The sequence below is a fragment of the Acanthamoeba castellanii genome, assembly GCF_000313135.1.
Source record: "Acanthamoeba castellanii str. Neff unplaced genomic scaffold scf7180000084741, whole genome shotgun sequence".
In the NCBI taxonomy this organism is placed as follows: Eukaryota; Discosea; order Longamoebia; family Acanthamoebidae; genus Acanthamoeba; species Acanthamoeba castellanii.
In genome coordinates, this window is record NW_004457702.1 from 14313 (window position 1) to 28314 (window position 14002).

Below are 14002 nucleotides of genomic sequence, written 5' to 3' on the forward strand. Positions count from 1 at the left end.
GTTGGGGGTTGGGGGTTGGGGGTTGGGGGTTGGGGGTGCGGGGGGGGGAGGAGGAGGAGGAGGAGGAGGAACCCGTCGACGTCTTCGACCCAGAGGCGGTAGGAGTACTGCCAGGGTCCGCTCTTGACGAGCACCGATTGGGCGCCCTCGGACAGGTGCTGCTGGCTGTCGTAGCACATGTCCCACACGAGCCGCTTGATCACCCGCTTCATGTTACGCTCCTGGCCCCCCGCCCCCGCCCCGATTTTTCCCGGAAGGAGGGACATCCCACAGTTGCGCGTGTGAGATTTCTCGTCTGCCCCCCTCTACCGCCGCCACCAGCCGCCAGCGTCGCGAGGCTGCTGCTGCTCTCGCGGGGCTGGGCAGGGCTGGGCTCAGGTGGCGCACGCACCTCTTCCTCATCGGGAGGACGGTCCATGGCGTGGAGAGCCGATATCGAAGGCGCGATCACCCTGTCCGTCGGTAGCCCCCCACCACCACCACCACCGTACCACCAGCCGGCCACGCACCATCAGCCACGCACCACCTCACGCATCACCACCACGACCCGAGGGGAGGGGGGTGGGCGAGGTGGAGTGCAAAGCAAGGCGCCGAGGAAAGCACTCGGAGTGGCGGGACAAGGAGGAGGAGGAGGAGGAGGAGTACCGGTTGAATGTCCGATCCACGAATATGAAGTGGACGAGCCCCGGAAATTGGTGCAGGAACCTGCCAGATGGCCGTGATGGACGCGGTAGTGGGTGGTGGGTGTGTGGTGGTGGTGGTGGTGGTGGTGGTGGTGGTGGTGGTGGTGGTGGTGGTGGTGGTTGGTCACGCTGGCGCAACATGCACGCGCGCGCGGAGAGGAGGAGGAGGGGAGTAGTGGCGGTACGAGAGGATGGGCAGGTGGGTGTGCTCCTTGGTGATGAGGTACGTGGAGTAGCTCTGCAGCAGCGCGCGCATGGTATCCCGCACCCGATCCAGCTCCTGCCGCTCCTCCTGTTTGCGTGTATTCATTACGCACACGCACACGCACATGCACACGCACACGCACACGCACACATATTATAATATAATATATACGGCGGCGGTGATCGGGTGGCTTAGTCTGAGACAGCGAAAGGAGGGAAGGGCACGCGCGCGTGTCGCATCGCGGTGTGTCGTTGGTCGTGTCGCGCGGGGGGTGGGATGCGTACAGGGGTTCCCTTGGCGCCCGTCTGGGGGTTGTTGCTTGTGAGCACCACCTGCACACCACCAGCAGCCACCAGCAGCCACCACCAGCCAGCACCGCCGCCAGCACCAGCCGCCGCCGCCGCCACCGCCGCCAGCACCAGCCACCAGCCACCACCAGCAACAACAACACGTGTTATTACCAGGATGGTGGGGAGAGGGGCGTAGAAGATATTTGGGGGGGGAGGCGGGGGTACGAGGGTAGTCTTGCGGCCGAGTTCGGCGTAGTAGACCCAGAAGGGTGTGTAGCGCGGCGTGCGCAGGTGGAGGGCCTTGTACTTGGTGAGCTTGGTGGGGTCGTACTCCTCATCGTTCCGCAGCAGGAACTCCTCCTCCTCCTCCTCCCCCCTCTCCGTCACCCTCCTCCTCTGCCTCCGCCACCTCTTCGTTCGCGCGCCCTTCCTTTGTCCCGTCGGCGCCCCCGCCCTCCTCCTCCTCGGCGGCGGCGGCGGCGGCGGCGGTCGTGGTCTCCGAGGCCTTCTCATCGCGTGTGTGCGCGTGGGGCGGCTCGTCGGCCTCGTGCTGCTGCTGGTGGTGGTGGTGGTCGTGGTCGTCGTGGTCGTCGTGGAGGGCCTTCTCCTGCACTAGTACCGGCGATGGCGATCGGGCAGGTTCCCCGGCCGCTTCTTCGTTCATCCCCCGTCCTCCTCCTGCTGCTGCTGCTGCTCCGAGGGACGGCGTCGGCGTCGATGGTGGCGACGCCCCGGGCTGCTGCTGGTGGTGGTGGTAGTGGTAGTGGTAGTGGTGGTGGTGGTGGTCTTGCGCAAGCAGCTGCGAGGGGTCGGACGGGACACTGGTGGACCCCGCGTCGTGACGCACTGCATTCCGCGGGTCCTCCGTGTGAGCCGCCGCCGCCGCCCCATCGCAAGCCGCCCTTGTGCCGGCCTCCTCTCGCGCGACCGCGGTCTCGATATCGCCAAAACCATCGCCTGCATGCGGCGGCGGCGGCGACGCCGACGGCAGTGATCCATCGCCATCGCGGCGACCGGGAACGGGTACCTCCGCCTTCAGCTCCTCCTCCTTCTCTTCCACGGCCTCCGCCGCCGCCTTCTCCTCATTCTTCTCCTCCTCCTCCCCGGCCGGGCGTGCCTCCGGGGTGGCGGCGGCGGATTGGTCGAGCCCGTAGATTTCCTTTCCGTTTTCCGTTCCCTGTGGGGCCTCGCCGGCTTGCTGCTGGTGGTGGTGGTGGTCCATCCGCCCGCCCTCGTCCTCAACCTCCGCGTGGTCCGTCTCTGCCCTCCCCTCCGCTCTGCACATGGTGGTTTGTTGGCACACACACACACACACCACACACACGACACACGACACACGACACACGACACACGACACACGACACACGACACACGACACACGACACACGACACACGACACACGACACACAAGATTGGGGGTGAGAACGGTGAGGCGAGTGCCACGAGCAGGCCAGGGCGGCATCTCACACGCACCGCCACCGCAGGCGACATCATCTCGCGTGCGCGTGGGGAGAGGGGGAGGAGGGAGGGATGAGGTACCGTGTGGGTGCAGAATGGGCATCCGTCTGGCTTGCTGCTGCTGCTGCTGCTGCTGCTGCTTTATCGTCGTCGTAGTCTGCGGCGGGAGGCTCCGAGGGTGCGTCCACCTGTCCGTCGACGCCGCGCGGGATCTGTGCGCCACGGATGGTGATGTTGGAGTGGTCGCGGTAGTCGGCGATGGGCAGCTCCATCTCCTCCACCTCCCGATCTGCGTTTGTGCCACAAAAAGAGAGCAGCGCGTACACACACACACATCACGGGCCAGCACGTGAGCAAGCAGCAGCATGCGGAAGAGGACCACCGGGTGGTGGTGGTGGGTGGTGGTGGTGGCTGGTGGCTAGTGGTGCACACGCGTAGGGAGGAGGGAAGGAGTACTGGGCGGGTGGAAGGTGGCGTGGAAGTCGTTGATGAGCAACAGCAGGTCGCTCGGATCGATGTCCTGCGACTTGCCGCCTGCACGCACTCACGCACACGCACATTGGGGAGGGAGGGGGGATACGTTGAGGAGTGAGCGGACAGAAGCCCAACGCCGTTGCTACCAGCCACCGCCACAACCACCACCGCCGCCGCCACCAGCCACCACGGGTGTGTTCCATTGGGACGGGAGAAGGGAGAGAAATGGGAAGGGTCGGGGAGGTCGGGGAGGTTGGGGGTATATACCTCGCGAGTAGGAGACGAGTAGCTTGGTGCCCACGAACACGAGGGCGTGGGTGATGAGCTTTTCGTTCTGCACGGTGTTCTTGAGGGCGTTGAAGCACTCGCCCCGCGTGCGGTCGTTCACCTCCAATCGCTCCGTCGCCTGCGCAAGCACCCCCAAGCAGCATATGTTGTTGTTGTTGTTGTTGTTGTTGTTGTTGTTGTTGTTGTTGTTGTTGTTGTTGTTGTTGGTGTTGTTGTTGTTGTTGTTGTTGTTGTTGTTGTTGTTTGAGGAGGTGGTGGTTGCAGGGAGGGGGAAGGGAGGGGAGCACGCACGCGCACGAGGAGGGCCTGGTGTCGATCGCCGAGGGTGCAGGTGGTGTCGATGATGTGCTGGATGGTCTTCTTGTGCCGCGTGAAGGACGTGTATTTGCCTTCGAGCATCACCTGCAGCCCGAACAGCATCACCATGTGCTCGAAGCTGTGCACCCCCGCCGCCGCCGCCGCCGCCGCCAGATGATGAGACGAGAGCCAGGACACGCAGCGTGGGCCGTGCTGCAACTGTGCTGCAACCGCGCAGCAGCAGCAGCAGCCAGCAGGCAGCGGGCAGCGGGCAGCGGGCGGCGTACATCTGGCGGAGCAGCGTGCGGAGGTACATTTCGGACTCGCCCTGGTCCGACACCACCAGGAAGGACAGGTTCTTGTACTGCGGCGGCACCACCGCACACGTTTGTGAAGATTATAATATTAAAAATCATTATAGAAAAAAGAAATAAAAAGTATAAAAATGGCCAACAGAGAGTGCACTCCGGAACGGGGTGTGCCGGCATGGAAGCCGTGGCAGGAGTAGAGCACGCACCTTTTGGGCAACGAAAAGAACGCCACCACACCACATCGATTTGAACTTCTGCGAGAAGTGTTCGTCCCGCTCAGTGAGGAACTGGTCCAGCCCGTTGAAGATCAGGCACGCCATCATGCCCTCTGGGTGGTCGTAGTAGATGGGGTTGCCCGAGTCATCGCAGATGATAAAGTACCGCATGCGATCTTGTAGGGCCGCCCCCTGCCCCAAACAACGTGAGCTCGTTTGTGTGGCGCTGGCCAGAGAAAAACCCTCTTTGCCTGGTGTTTTCTCTGTGCCTTGCTTTTCCTTTTGAACTGGCAAAGGAGCACGATTTGTGGAGGTTGTGTCCCAGCTCATCGCGGCGTGTGGCAGATTGGGGGCTTGGCGGTAGATTTGTTGGCGAGAACCATCACAAAAAGACAGAAGAGAACAATCGCGGCCAAAAGAAGCAAAAGAAGATGGCCAGACGCTACGATGCTAGAACCACGATCTTTTCGCCCGAAGGTACCAGCGCTAGAGCAGCGAAGGCGCACCCAGCGTACCTTCGTTCGTTAATTTTCTGTGTGATCGTAGGGCGTCTCTACCAGGTCGAGTATGCCATGGAGGCCATCAGCCATGCTGGTGCCGCCGTGGGCATTCTGGGCAAGGATGGAGTGGTGCTTGCCTGCGAAAAGAAGATCGCCTCCAAGCTGCTGGAGCCTGGTACCCCACTATCTCCTCGGCGCGCGTGTGGGCATGGGCTGACGATGCATCTCTGGGCCATTGAAAGGCAAACGAAGTGAGAAGATGTACCGAATTGATGACCACATCGCTTGTGCCGTGGCTGGTATCACTGCCGACGCCAACATCCTCCTCAACTTCTCACGCCTTGCTGCTCAGCGGTACAGTTTCCTTCTTCGCTGCTTTTAGGCTGCTGTGCCATGAATGGCGCCTGTCACAGTGTGCGTGCGAGAACACAACAGGCCAAAGCTGACAGCTTTTTCTCTGCTGTGCGCCAACAGGTATTTGTTCGCGTACCAGGAGCCCGTTCCAGTGGAGCAACTGGTGCAGCAGGTCTGCGACACCAAGCAAGGCTACACACAATACGGAGGTATGTATGCAGCCTCTGCCGTGTCGTGGTGGATGAGCGGAGGACTTGCGCCTGACCTCCTCCCGTGATCTCAGGCCTGCGGCCCTTTGGTGTGTCGTTTTTGTGGGCCGGGTGGGATAAGCACTATGGCTTCCAGCTCTACCAGAGCGATCCCAGCGGTATCCCCTTCCTTCCCTCCCGTGCTGCTGGTCATCATCATCTAGCTGCTGTGGCCCCTCAAGTAACACTCGCGGTTCCTTTTTTTTTTTTTTAAGGCAACTACGGTGGCTGGAAGGCAACGGCGATTGGTGCAAACAATCAGGCTGCCACTTCTCTCCTCAAGCAAGACTACTCGGACGAGTTCTCTGTACAGGAGGCCCTCAAGCTTGCCGTCAAGGTTCTCTCCAAGACAATGGACAGCACTGCTCTGTCTCCCGATAAACGTGCGTACTCCCTCTTCTGCTCTCTGCAGAGATGGCCAGTCTAATCAACACCCCCTCTCCTCCTTTATCTCTCTCTCTCTCTCTCTCCGGCAGTCGAGTTCTCGGTACTGAGAAGGGCTGCGGCCGGCCACATCGAGTTCCACTCGCTCACGGAGAAGGAAATTGCAGACCTCCTCCCCACCGTCGACCTTTCCAGCGTCGTCACGTCGGAAGCCTCCTAATTCGCAACTACTGTAGCGTCTAGTGGTGATCATCGACGTGTGCACGCTTACCCATACAACAGTTACATTTCTCCAAAGTACATTCCTTGTGAAATATTTTCCTTTTCCTTTTTTCCTTTTGTTTTTCCTCCCTTGGGGCAAAGCGATTGATTCGGAGGAGCCCCATGGAATGAGCGTCCACTACAAATTCAAGTCCGCCAAGGACTTCTCCACGATCAATTTCGATGGCTCCTACATTTCAGTCGGCGACTTGAAACGGGCCATCGTGGAGCAGAAGAAGTTGGGCAAAAGTATTGAAAACTTCGACCTCCAGATCACGAATGCACAAACCAACGGAGGTACGCCTGTTGAGCGATTTTGTTTGGTTTTTTACATCTTTTTTTACACAAAAATTGATAAATTAAATCCGCAGATTACAAGGACGACAGCTCGCTGGTGCCCAAGAACACCTCGGTGATCGTGTGTCGTGTTCCGGCAACTGGCTCCCGCCTCCACGCCCTCGTCGCCGCCCCTCCACCGTGCGTACCCCAACTCGTTGTATCACTCCCAGTCTTCGTGGCCATCCTGCCACCCGCTTCTCCTCGTGCTGATGGCGCCCACGGCTACTACTACTAGCAGTAGTGGTCGCAGCAGCAGCAGTAGCGCCGCGGCCATCCCGGGCTTGTATGAGCCGCAAACGCCGACGACGCTGGTGCCGTCCGATGAGCCTCCTTCGGCCGAAATGGACGAGAACGAAAAGATCATGGCCCTCGTGCAGGGCGCCGGCGGCTGGCACGACGACCTCAAGTGCGCGCGCCCTCACTCGCCCTCACCTCTTTTGCCACTCTCGCCTCCATCACTCACTCACTCACTCACTCACTCACTCACTGTTGTCGCCATCGTCGTCGTCATCGCCAGGTCGCGAGGTCCGCGTCCACGCTACACCGCCAACAGCGGCGGCAGCAAGGGCGGCGGCGGATTCGTCGGCGGCCCCACGGACAACCGTCTGCCGCCTCCCGGATACACGTGCCACCGCTGCAACGAGCCAGGTGCGCATCATCCCCTGCCGCCAGCTACCCCCCCCCAACCACCGCCTCGCCGCCCCTGACATGAAGACCTCCCCTCCCGTACATGTACACATTATTACGTTGGCGTGCACCGGTGTTGTGCGTGTGCGGTGATGTGCGTGTAGGGCACTTCATCCACCTGTGCCCCACGAACGGGGATCCCCGGTATGACTTCCACAAGGTGAAGAAGCCCACGGGCATTCCCCGCAGCATGCTCAAGCCCGTCACCGCGGGCAGCGCCAAGGGCAGCCTCATGCTCCCCGGCGGCGGATTCGCCGTCATGCAGCCCAACGAGTGCGCCTCCCCTCCCCCCCGCCCTCTCAATCCACCTCCGTCGCCCACCAACGTTGCGCAAGCCCGGACTACGCACGCACACGCTCACCCTGCGATCACGTGATTGGTCGATTGTTTGCGCGCCACGTGGTGGTGCTCAACTCACCCAATGTGTGTGTGTGTGTGTGTGTGGCATGTGCGTGTCGGGGGGGGGGGAGCAGGGAGGCATTCGACAAGGCCACGAGCGTTCTTGGGCGGCCGGGGCTTGTGCTGGGCTCAGGCGACGACGTGGTGCCCAGCGAGCTGCAGTGTGCCATGTGTCGTCGCCTGCTCAAGGACGCCGTGCTCATCCCGTGCTGCGGCAACAGCTTCTGCGACCACTGTACGACCCCACCCCCGCTTATACCACCACTGCCTGCCGGCCAACCACGAGCGTGAGCCGGCGGCACAGTGGCTCGGTGGTGGTGGCGGCGGCTGGCAGCTCGGTGGTGGCTGATGGTGGGGCGAGAAGGCGAGACCTGAACCCTTTTGTTGGTTGTACCATTGGTTTGGGGGGGCGGCGGCGGTGTATCACGTGGATCCAGGCATCCGGCAGGCCCTCATTGACAACGACCTCCGCTGCCCCGTCCCGTCGTGCGCCGAGTCGGGGGTATCCCCCGACCGCCTTCTCCCCAACAAGGTCGGTACCCCCCCCCCGAAATCGCCCCAACCACTGGGTGTTGTGGCGGCTGATGATGCCCACCGCGACCACGCCATCAATCGCAACCCACCCAACCCACCCAACCCACAACCGACGACACCACAACCAACCCGGCGACACCTCCCCGTGGCCTCGGGAGCAGAAACTGAGGGAGACGGTGGACAGCTTCAAGAGGACCCTGCGGGAAAAAGGCGTCACCGAGGAGCAGCTCCTCACCGTACAGAGCCTGCCCCGCGACGAGCCGGCCCCGCCTCCTCCTTCTCCTCCGGCACTGGGCGAGCCTGGTACCGTCACAGCCCCCACTCCAACATTGCTCGCGCGCGCGTTTTAATTGCTTCCTCTACTTTTCGCTTCCCCCCCCCGCTTCTCACACGGCCGTGCCGCACGTGTGTGCAGTCAAGAAGGAGCCCGCCGAGGAGGCGGCTGGGACGGAGGAGCCCACGCCCACCACCGCTTCGACGCCCACGACCATGACCGCTGCTGCCGTCGGTGAGAGCGCAGCTGATGGCGGTACACGCCCCCTCCTCCACCCTGGCCCGCGACCGCGGCTCTGCTCATCGCAGCCCCCCCCCCGGGTGTTTGTTCTGATCTGCAAACACGCCGTGCCACCACGCCACCGGGGGGAGGGGCGCAGGCATCCACCACCAGCCGGGACAGCAGCATGGCGGCGGCGGTGGTGGCACGCCGCGTGACGACGACGACGACGACGACGCGGTGGCCACCACCACGTCGCGCCATCGAACGGACTCGGAGAGTGGGCAGGAGGCGCGGCCGGCGGAAGACCACCTACGGGAGCAGGCGCGGACCGCCTCTGAAGATCGCGGCGGCGGCGGCGGCAGCAGGAGCAGGGACGACGACGAGGCGCCACCACGGGGAGGGGCCTACCCGCCGCCCCCGCCCCACGTGCCTCTCCGCCCGCCCCCCATCCTCGGAATCTCGGTACGTGGCCAGCCCGACCTGATCCTCAGCTCCTCCCCACCTCATGTGCACATGCGCCGCGGCCGCGCCGGTACACTGACGCGTCGGATGGATGGACGACTGGATGGGTGTGATCGCGGCGGCGGCGGCGGTGATGGTGGGGAGCAGGGTCCGGGCATGCTGCCTATTCCCGCCTACGATCCCTACGGCATGCCGGGCTTCATGGGGTGCGCCCCGCTCTCTCTCTCTCCCTCTTTGTGTGTGTGCGGCCTGTACGAGGGCGACTTCGGTGGTCTGCGGCCAATCTCTCACATGCGGTTGTGTGCGCGTGCGGCAGGCGGGATATGGCGGCGTACATGGGCATGGGGGCCTTCGGCGCGCCCTTCCCCGGCGACCCCATGATGGGCGGCTACCCGGGATCCGCCCCCTATTGGGTATGAGCAGCCACCACTGACCACACCACGGCACACACGACACACACGACACTCATGTGTAAACCACATGTTCCGAAATCTTGCCAACACTCGCGCGGTAGAACGAGCGAGTCTGTTACAAGTGCGGAGGGGGAGGCCACATCGCACGCAGCTGCCCCATGCCCAGCATCGACCCCGTATGCCCACCAGCTCCCCCCCCCACTACCCCCTCCCGAGTGATCAACACATGTCTGCTGCTGCTGCTGCTGCTGCTGCTGGCAAGCCTCCGAGTTGTGTGGGTGGTGTGGGTGTGGGTGTGGGTGTGGGTGGTTCGGGTGTGGCTCACCAGAAGTGGGCGTTTTGCAGATGACGGGGCAGCCCTTCGGCTACCGCGGCGGCAGCGGGAGGTACCCATCCGAGCGCCCCTACCGATCGGAGGATAGGTGCGTACCACCAGCCAATCACACCCGCCATCCACCACCACTACCCGCCATTGGCTCTCCCTCGCGTTCCCCAGCAATCACCACCACCATTGTGGTCGGTGGCTGCTGGTGGTGGTGGGGGGGGGGGGCTAATCACAAGTGCGGGAAGAGTGGGGGCTAATGGGACCAGCAGCCAACCAACCAACCAACCAACCAACCAACCAACCAACCAACCAACCAACCAACCAACCAACCAACCAACCAACAACGGCTGCCGGTCGCGGGGGCGGGGGGCGCGCAGGAGGGGCAGGAGCCGCAGCCCATCGGGCGAGCGAAGCAGCAGAAGCGGAAGAAGGAGCCGCAGCCCGGCCCCGCGGGGCCGGAGATCGGCGGAGCGGAGCCGGGAGGAGGGCGAGGGCGGCGACGCGGCTGAGCGGGAGCGTCAGCGCCATCTGGAGAGGGAGCGGGAGGAGCGCACGCGCGAGAAGGAGCGGGAGCGCGAACGGGAACGAGAGCGCGAGAAGGAGCGCGAGAAGGCCCGGCAGAGGGAGCGCGAGGAGAGGGAGCGCGAAAGGGAACGCGAACGGGAACGCCAAAAGGAGCGCGAGCGTGAGAGGGAGCGCGAGAGGGAGCGCGAAAGAGAGCGGGAGAGGCGCGAGAAGGAGGAGCGGGAGCGCGAACGGGAGCGCCAAAAAAAGGAGCGGGAGCGGCAGGAGCGCGAGAGGCGCGAGAAGGAGGAGCGCGAAAAGGAGCGGGAGCGGCAACGCCAAAAGGAGGAGCGGGAGCGACACGAGGCCCGAAAGCGGGAGAGGCGCGAGAAGGAAGAGCGCGAAAAGGAGCGCGAGCGGCAACGCGAATTAGAGCGCGAGCGCGAGCGTGAGGACGCGAGAAGGCGGGAGGAGGCGGAGGCGCACAGGAGGGCCAGGAAAGACAGCCGGAGAGAGCGGGACAGCAGGCCCGAGCGAAGTGGCCACTCCTCCTCGTCGTCGTCGCGGTCCGACGTGGCGCTGACGGCCGAGCGGCGCGACCACCACCAGCAGCAGCAGCGGCCGAGCCACGCCACCGGTGACCAGCGGCCCTCCGGATCCTCGCCGCCGTCTGTGGGGTCGACGTCGCGCAAGCGGTCCCGCGGGGAGGCGGCAGGCGGCAGCGGCGGCGGCGGCGGAGGAGGCGAAGGCAGAACGAGCGAGAGGGACAAGAAGCGGTCAAGGAGGCACCACCACCACCACCACCACCACCAGGAGGAGGAGGAAGGGGAGCAGAAGGAGGAGGGGAGCAGCGCGGGCACCACCAACGCAGGCAACGACGGACCCGCCAGAGAGCTGCACCAGCGCCACAAGAAGCGAGGCGGCGGCGACAACGAGGGCGAGTCGTCCAGCAGCGGCAGCGGCAGCGCTAGGGCGTCGGTGCCGGCCGAGGAGGAGACGCGAGGGAAGAGGGCGCGAACGAGCGGGCGAGCGGCGGCGGCGGCAGAGGAGGACCAACACACAGCCCACCACCACCACCACGACGACGTGTCGGCCTCGGTCAATCCCTCCTCCTCCTCCGACGTGCCGGCCCCTCTTCCTTCCGCTGCTCGCCGCCGAACAGGACCCCTACGCATGGGTACCCATACGCCCTCTTTTGCCACCCATGTGTCGTGTTGTGTGTGTTTTGTGGTGCGTGTAGTGCGTCATCGTGTGTGGTGGCTCATCCCTCCTCCCTCCCTCGGTACAGCGGCCCTGGCGCTGCAGGCCGCCCTACCCGGACGGCCCGCGGGTCCGCGCTTGGGGGATCGTGGCGCGCAGCCACGAGGAGGTGCTGGCCAGCAGAGGAGGGACCATATGGCTGGACGCGGCGGCATCGATGAGGCACCGGCCGAGGAGCGCAAGCGAGGGCCGCGGCACCCCAACAACAGCAACGCCACCACCGGGCCGGTGCTCGCGAAGGCGCGCCCAACTGCCTCCGACGCCGACCTGATGGGCTTCCTGTAGGCGGACCGGTGGGTTGGTCAAACAAACAAGGTCGCTCGCAATTTCGATCGCAGCCCGTGAAGTCGGAACTCGGTGCTCCTCTAGCTCTCGGGTCGATGTCACGCGCCCACAGTAGAAGAAAGGTCCACCATGAACACGAGCGTGCACAAACAGTTTCATCGCGCGCTGTGTCAAACAGGGATCTTTGGTCGGGGGGGGGGCAGCAATGACAATGATCGTGGTCACGCGCGCCGTCGCCGCCGCCATATTCAGCCTTGGTTTTGGTTGAAGAGCAGCTTTTCCATGGCCTCTGCACGGTGGTCACCCGGTTAGCGATCGCATCGACCATTGGGGGGGGGGGGCTATGGCCATAGGTACCTTGGGACTCTCGCTTCCGGGAGATGACGTATCTCTGCATCTGGTCGCGGAACGAGGGCAGGCTGATGCGGGAGCCCGCCGACTTGAGCCACGGGTGCTGCACGGCCTGCGAAGCGCTCAGCCGCTCCGAAGGCTCCTTGACCAGCAGCTTGCTGATAAAGTCCTTGGCCTGCGGCGAGATCGGGTCCCAGTAGGGCGACGGGAACGAAAACTGTGTGTGCACCAACATATCACACGCGCGCATGTGCATGGGTTGGATCGAAGCACCACAGCACACGCAACAACAACAACAACCAACAACACGCAACAACAACACACAACACACATCACGCAACAACAACGCACCTGAGCGCGAACGACCACTCGCAGGAGCTCCTTCACCGAATCACCGTGGAATGGCGCGAATCCGCACAGCCTGCGCGACCACGCCACAGCAAGCACCACGCGGGGGAGAGATGTGAGCACCGCGTGTGCGCGTGTGTCCGATGATGGCCGCACACGCACGGGCGAGGCGAGATAAGAGGGGGAGAGGGGGCTGTACAGGATGTAGGTGATGACACCCACGGACCACATGTCGACCTCCTTGTCGTACCCGCCCTGACCCGACGAGAGCACCTCCGGAGCTGAAACAAACAAAAAAGAAAAAAAACAACAAACGAACGAACAAACGAACGAAAGAGAGAATGAAAAAGAACGAACCACCGGAGGGGGGGGGGAACGCGCTCTTGAGCACTTGGGGCTCGTGGGGAGGGTGGGTGTGCGGGTGGGCGGGGGATGCGCACCCACGTAGGCGGGGGTGCCGCAGGCGGTCATCATCTTTTGCGAATCCACGAACGACGAGAGACCAAAGTCGGCGATCTTGATGTCCATGTCACTCTCCCGGGACTTAAGCAACAAATTCTCCGGCTGCGCAGCACCAACACACGACACACGACACACGACACACGCCCCACCAGTTGAGGAGGGGGGGAAGTAGGAGGGAGGTAGAAAGGAACAAAGGGGGGGTGAATGGGGGTGTAAAGCGTACCTTGAGGTCGCGGTGGGCGATGCCGGTGGAGTGGAGGTAGCCCACGCCCTGCAAAATCTGCCGCACGAGCGTCTTGGCGTCGTCCTCGCTGTACGAACCCTTCTCCACGATCCGATCGAACAGCTGCGCAGCGTACCCCCGTACACACGACACACACGACACACACGACACACACGACACACACGACACACACGACACACACGACACACACAAGACGTACACATGCACACACGCCGACAACAACCCATGCGATCAGACGATGCACGCCACCCGCACCCGACTGTGGGGTGGCACAGGGGATTGAGAGGAGGAGGGGGAGGTGCCTCGCCTCCGGTGACGAGCTCCATGACGAAAAGGAAGCGGTCGCCCGTGTCGTACATGTCCTTCAGCGTCACAATGTCTGCGCGTGCCCCATCGACACCAAAGGCGACACACGACCAACGGCACGACACGACACGACCGTGGTGAGTGGTGTGGAGGCGCGCGCGCGGGGGAGGGAGATGGGGAGGTGGTGGAAGAGAGGTGGGTGGGCGGGGGGGGGCGCAACTGGGGTGGTCGACGCGGGTGAGAATTTGGATTTCGCGGTCGAGGTTCTTCTTGGCGTTGTCCGTGACCACGCTCTTCTTCTCGATTATCTTGATCGCCACCTGCCTCGCGCGGGCCGTCGTCGTCGACAATTCCAACCCACCGGCCACCACCGGCCACCACCGGCCATCATCACCATCCCGTAGTCAGCCAGCAGCCCACGCGTGAAGAGGGTGGTAGGCATGATGCGGCGGCGTACCTGCTCCTGTGTTTCCCGGTTTTCGCCCAGTCGCACTGTCGAGAACGCGCCCCTGGTGAGCCAACAACAGGGAGGGGGGGGGGGAGTTAGAATTGAATGAACGCCCAATAACGATGACGAAGGGGGGGGGAGGACGAGGACGAGGACGAGGAGGAGGCACAC

General features: G+C 63.4%; 5 protein-coding genes and 1 pseudogene across 5 annotated transcripts in view; 3 read left to right on the plus strand and 3 right to left on the minus strand.

Annotated features, from left to right (window-relative positions):
• ACA1_170820 (uncharacterized protein) overlaps positions 1-212 on the minus strand; it is a gene marked incomplete at both ends in the record, with an annotated part of 812 nt that extends 600 nt beyond the window's left edge. The window contains one exon of the mRNA XM_004356388.1: positions 73-212. Within this exon, the coding sequence (XP_004356441.1) occupies positions 73-212 (140 nt within the window). The remainder of the gene's footprint in view (positions 1-72) is intronic.
• A 93-nt stretch (positions 213-305) lies between these two features.
• ACA1_170930 lies at positions 306-4392 on the minus strand (annotated as a pseudogene).
• A 260-nt stretch (positions 4393-4652) lies between these two features.
• Positions 4653-5927, plus strand: ACA1_170940 (20S proteasome alpha subunit C, putative; the record flags this gene model as incomplete). Its single annotated transcript, XM_004356389.1, has 7 exons — positions 4653-4698; positions 4768-4896; positions 4964-5075; positions 5196-5284; positions 5359-5442; positions 5539-5706; positions 5800-5927. The coding sequence occupies 7 exons, from the start codon at positions 4653-4655 to the stop codon at positions 5925-5927; spliced, it is 756 nt and encodes a 251-aa protein (XP_004356442.1).
• A 169-nt stretch (positions 5928-6096) lies between these two features.
• Positions 6097-6542, plus strand: ACA1_170950 (DWNN domain containing protein; the record flags this gene model as incomplete). The annotated part of the gene is made up of 2 exons (XM_004356390.1): positions 6097-6265; positions 6478-6542. The coding sequence occupies 2 exons, from the start codon at positions 6097-6099 to the stop codon at positions 6540-6542; spliced, it is 234 nt and encodes a 77-aa protein (XP_004356443.1).
• A 106-nt stretch (positions 6543-6648) lies between these two features.
• ACA1_170960 (uncharacterized protein) lies at positions 6649-11672 on the plus strand (the record flags this gene model as incomplete). Its single annotated transcript, XM_004356391.1, has 13 exons — positions 6649-6713; positions 6825-6955; positions 7099-7267; positions 7468-7628; positions 7831-7895; positions 8089-8230; positions 8343-8456; positions 8581-8885; positions 9033-9091; positions 9202-9298; positions 9644-9720; positions 10001-11304; positions 11416-11672. 13 exons carry the CDS (start codon positions 6649-6651, stop codon positions 11670-11672), a joined length of 2946 nt encoding a protein of 981 aa, XP_004356444.1.
• Positions 11673-11920: 248 nt separating this feature from the next.
• Positions 11921-14002, minus strand: part of ACA1_170970 (protein kinase domain containing protein) — a gene marked incomplete at both ends in the record, with an annotated part of 6335 nt that continues 4253 nt past the window's right edge. Inside the window, 9 exons of the mRNA XM_004356392.1 lie at positions 11921-11961; positions 12030-12240; positions 12375-12444; positions 12571-12652; positions 12812-12935; positions 13057-13179; positions 13395-13456; positions 13604-13703; positions 13841-13892. Coding sequence (XP_004356445.1) covers positions 11921-11961; positions 12030-12240; positions 12375-12444; positions 12571-12652; positions 12812-12935; positions 13057-13179; positions 13395-13456; positions 13604-13703; positions 13841-13892 — 865 coding nt within the window. The remainder of the gene's footprint in view (positions 11962-12029; positions 12241-12374; positions 12445-12570; positions 12653-12811; positions 12936-13056; positions 13180-13394; positions 13457-13603; positions 13704-13840; positions 13893-14002) is intronic.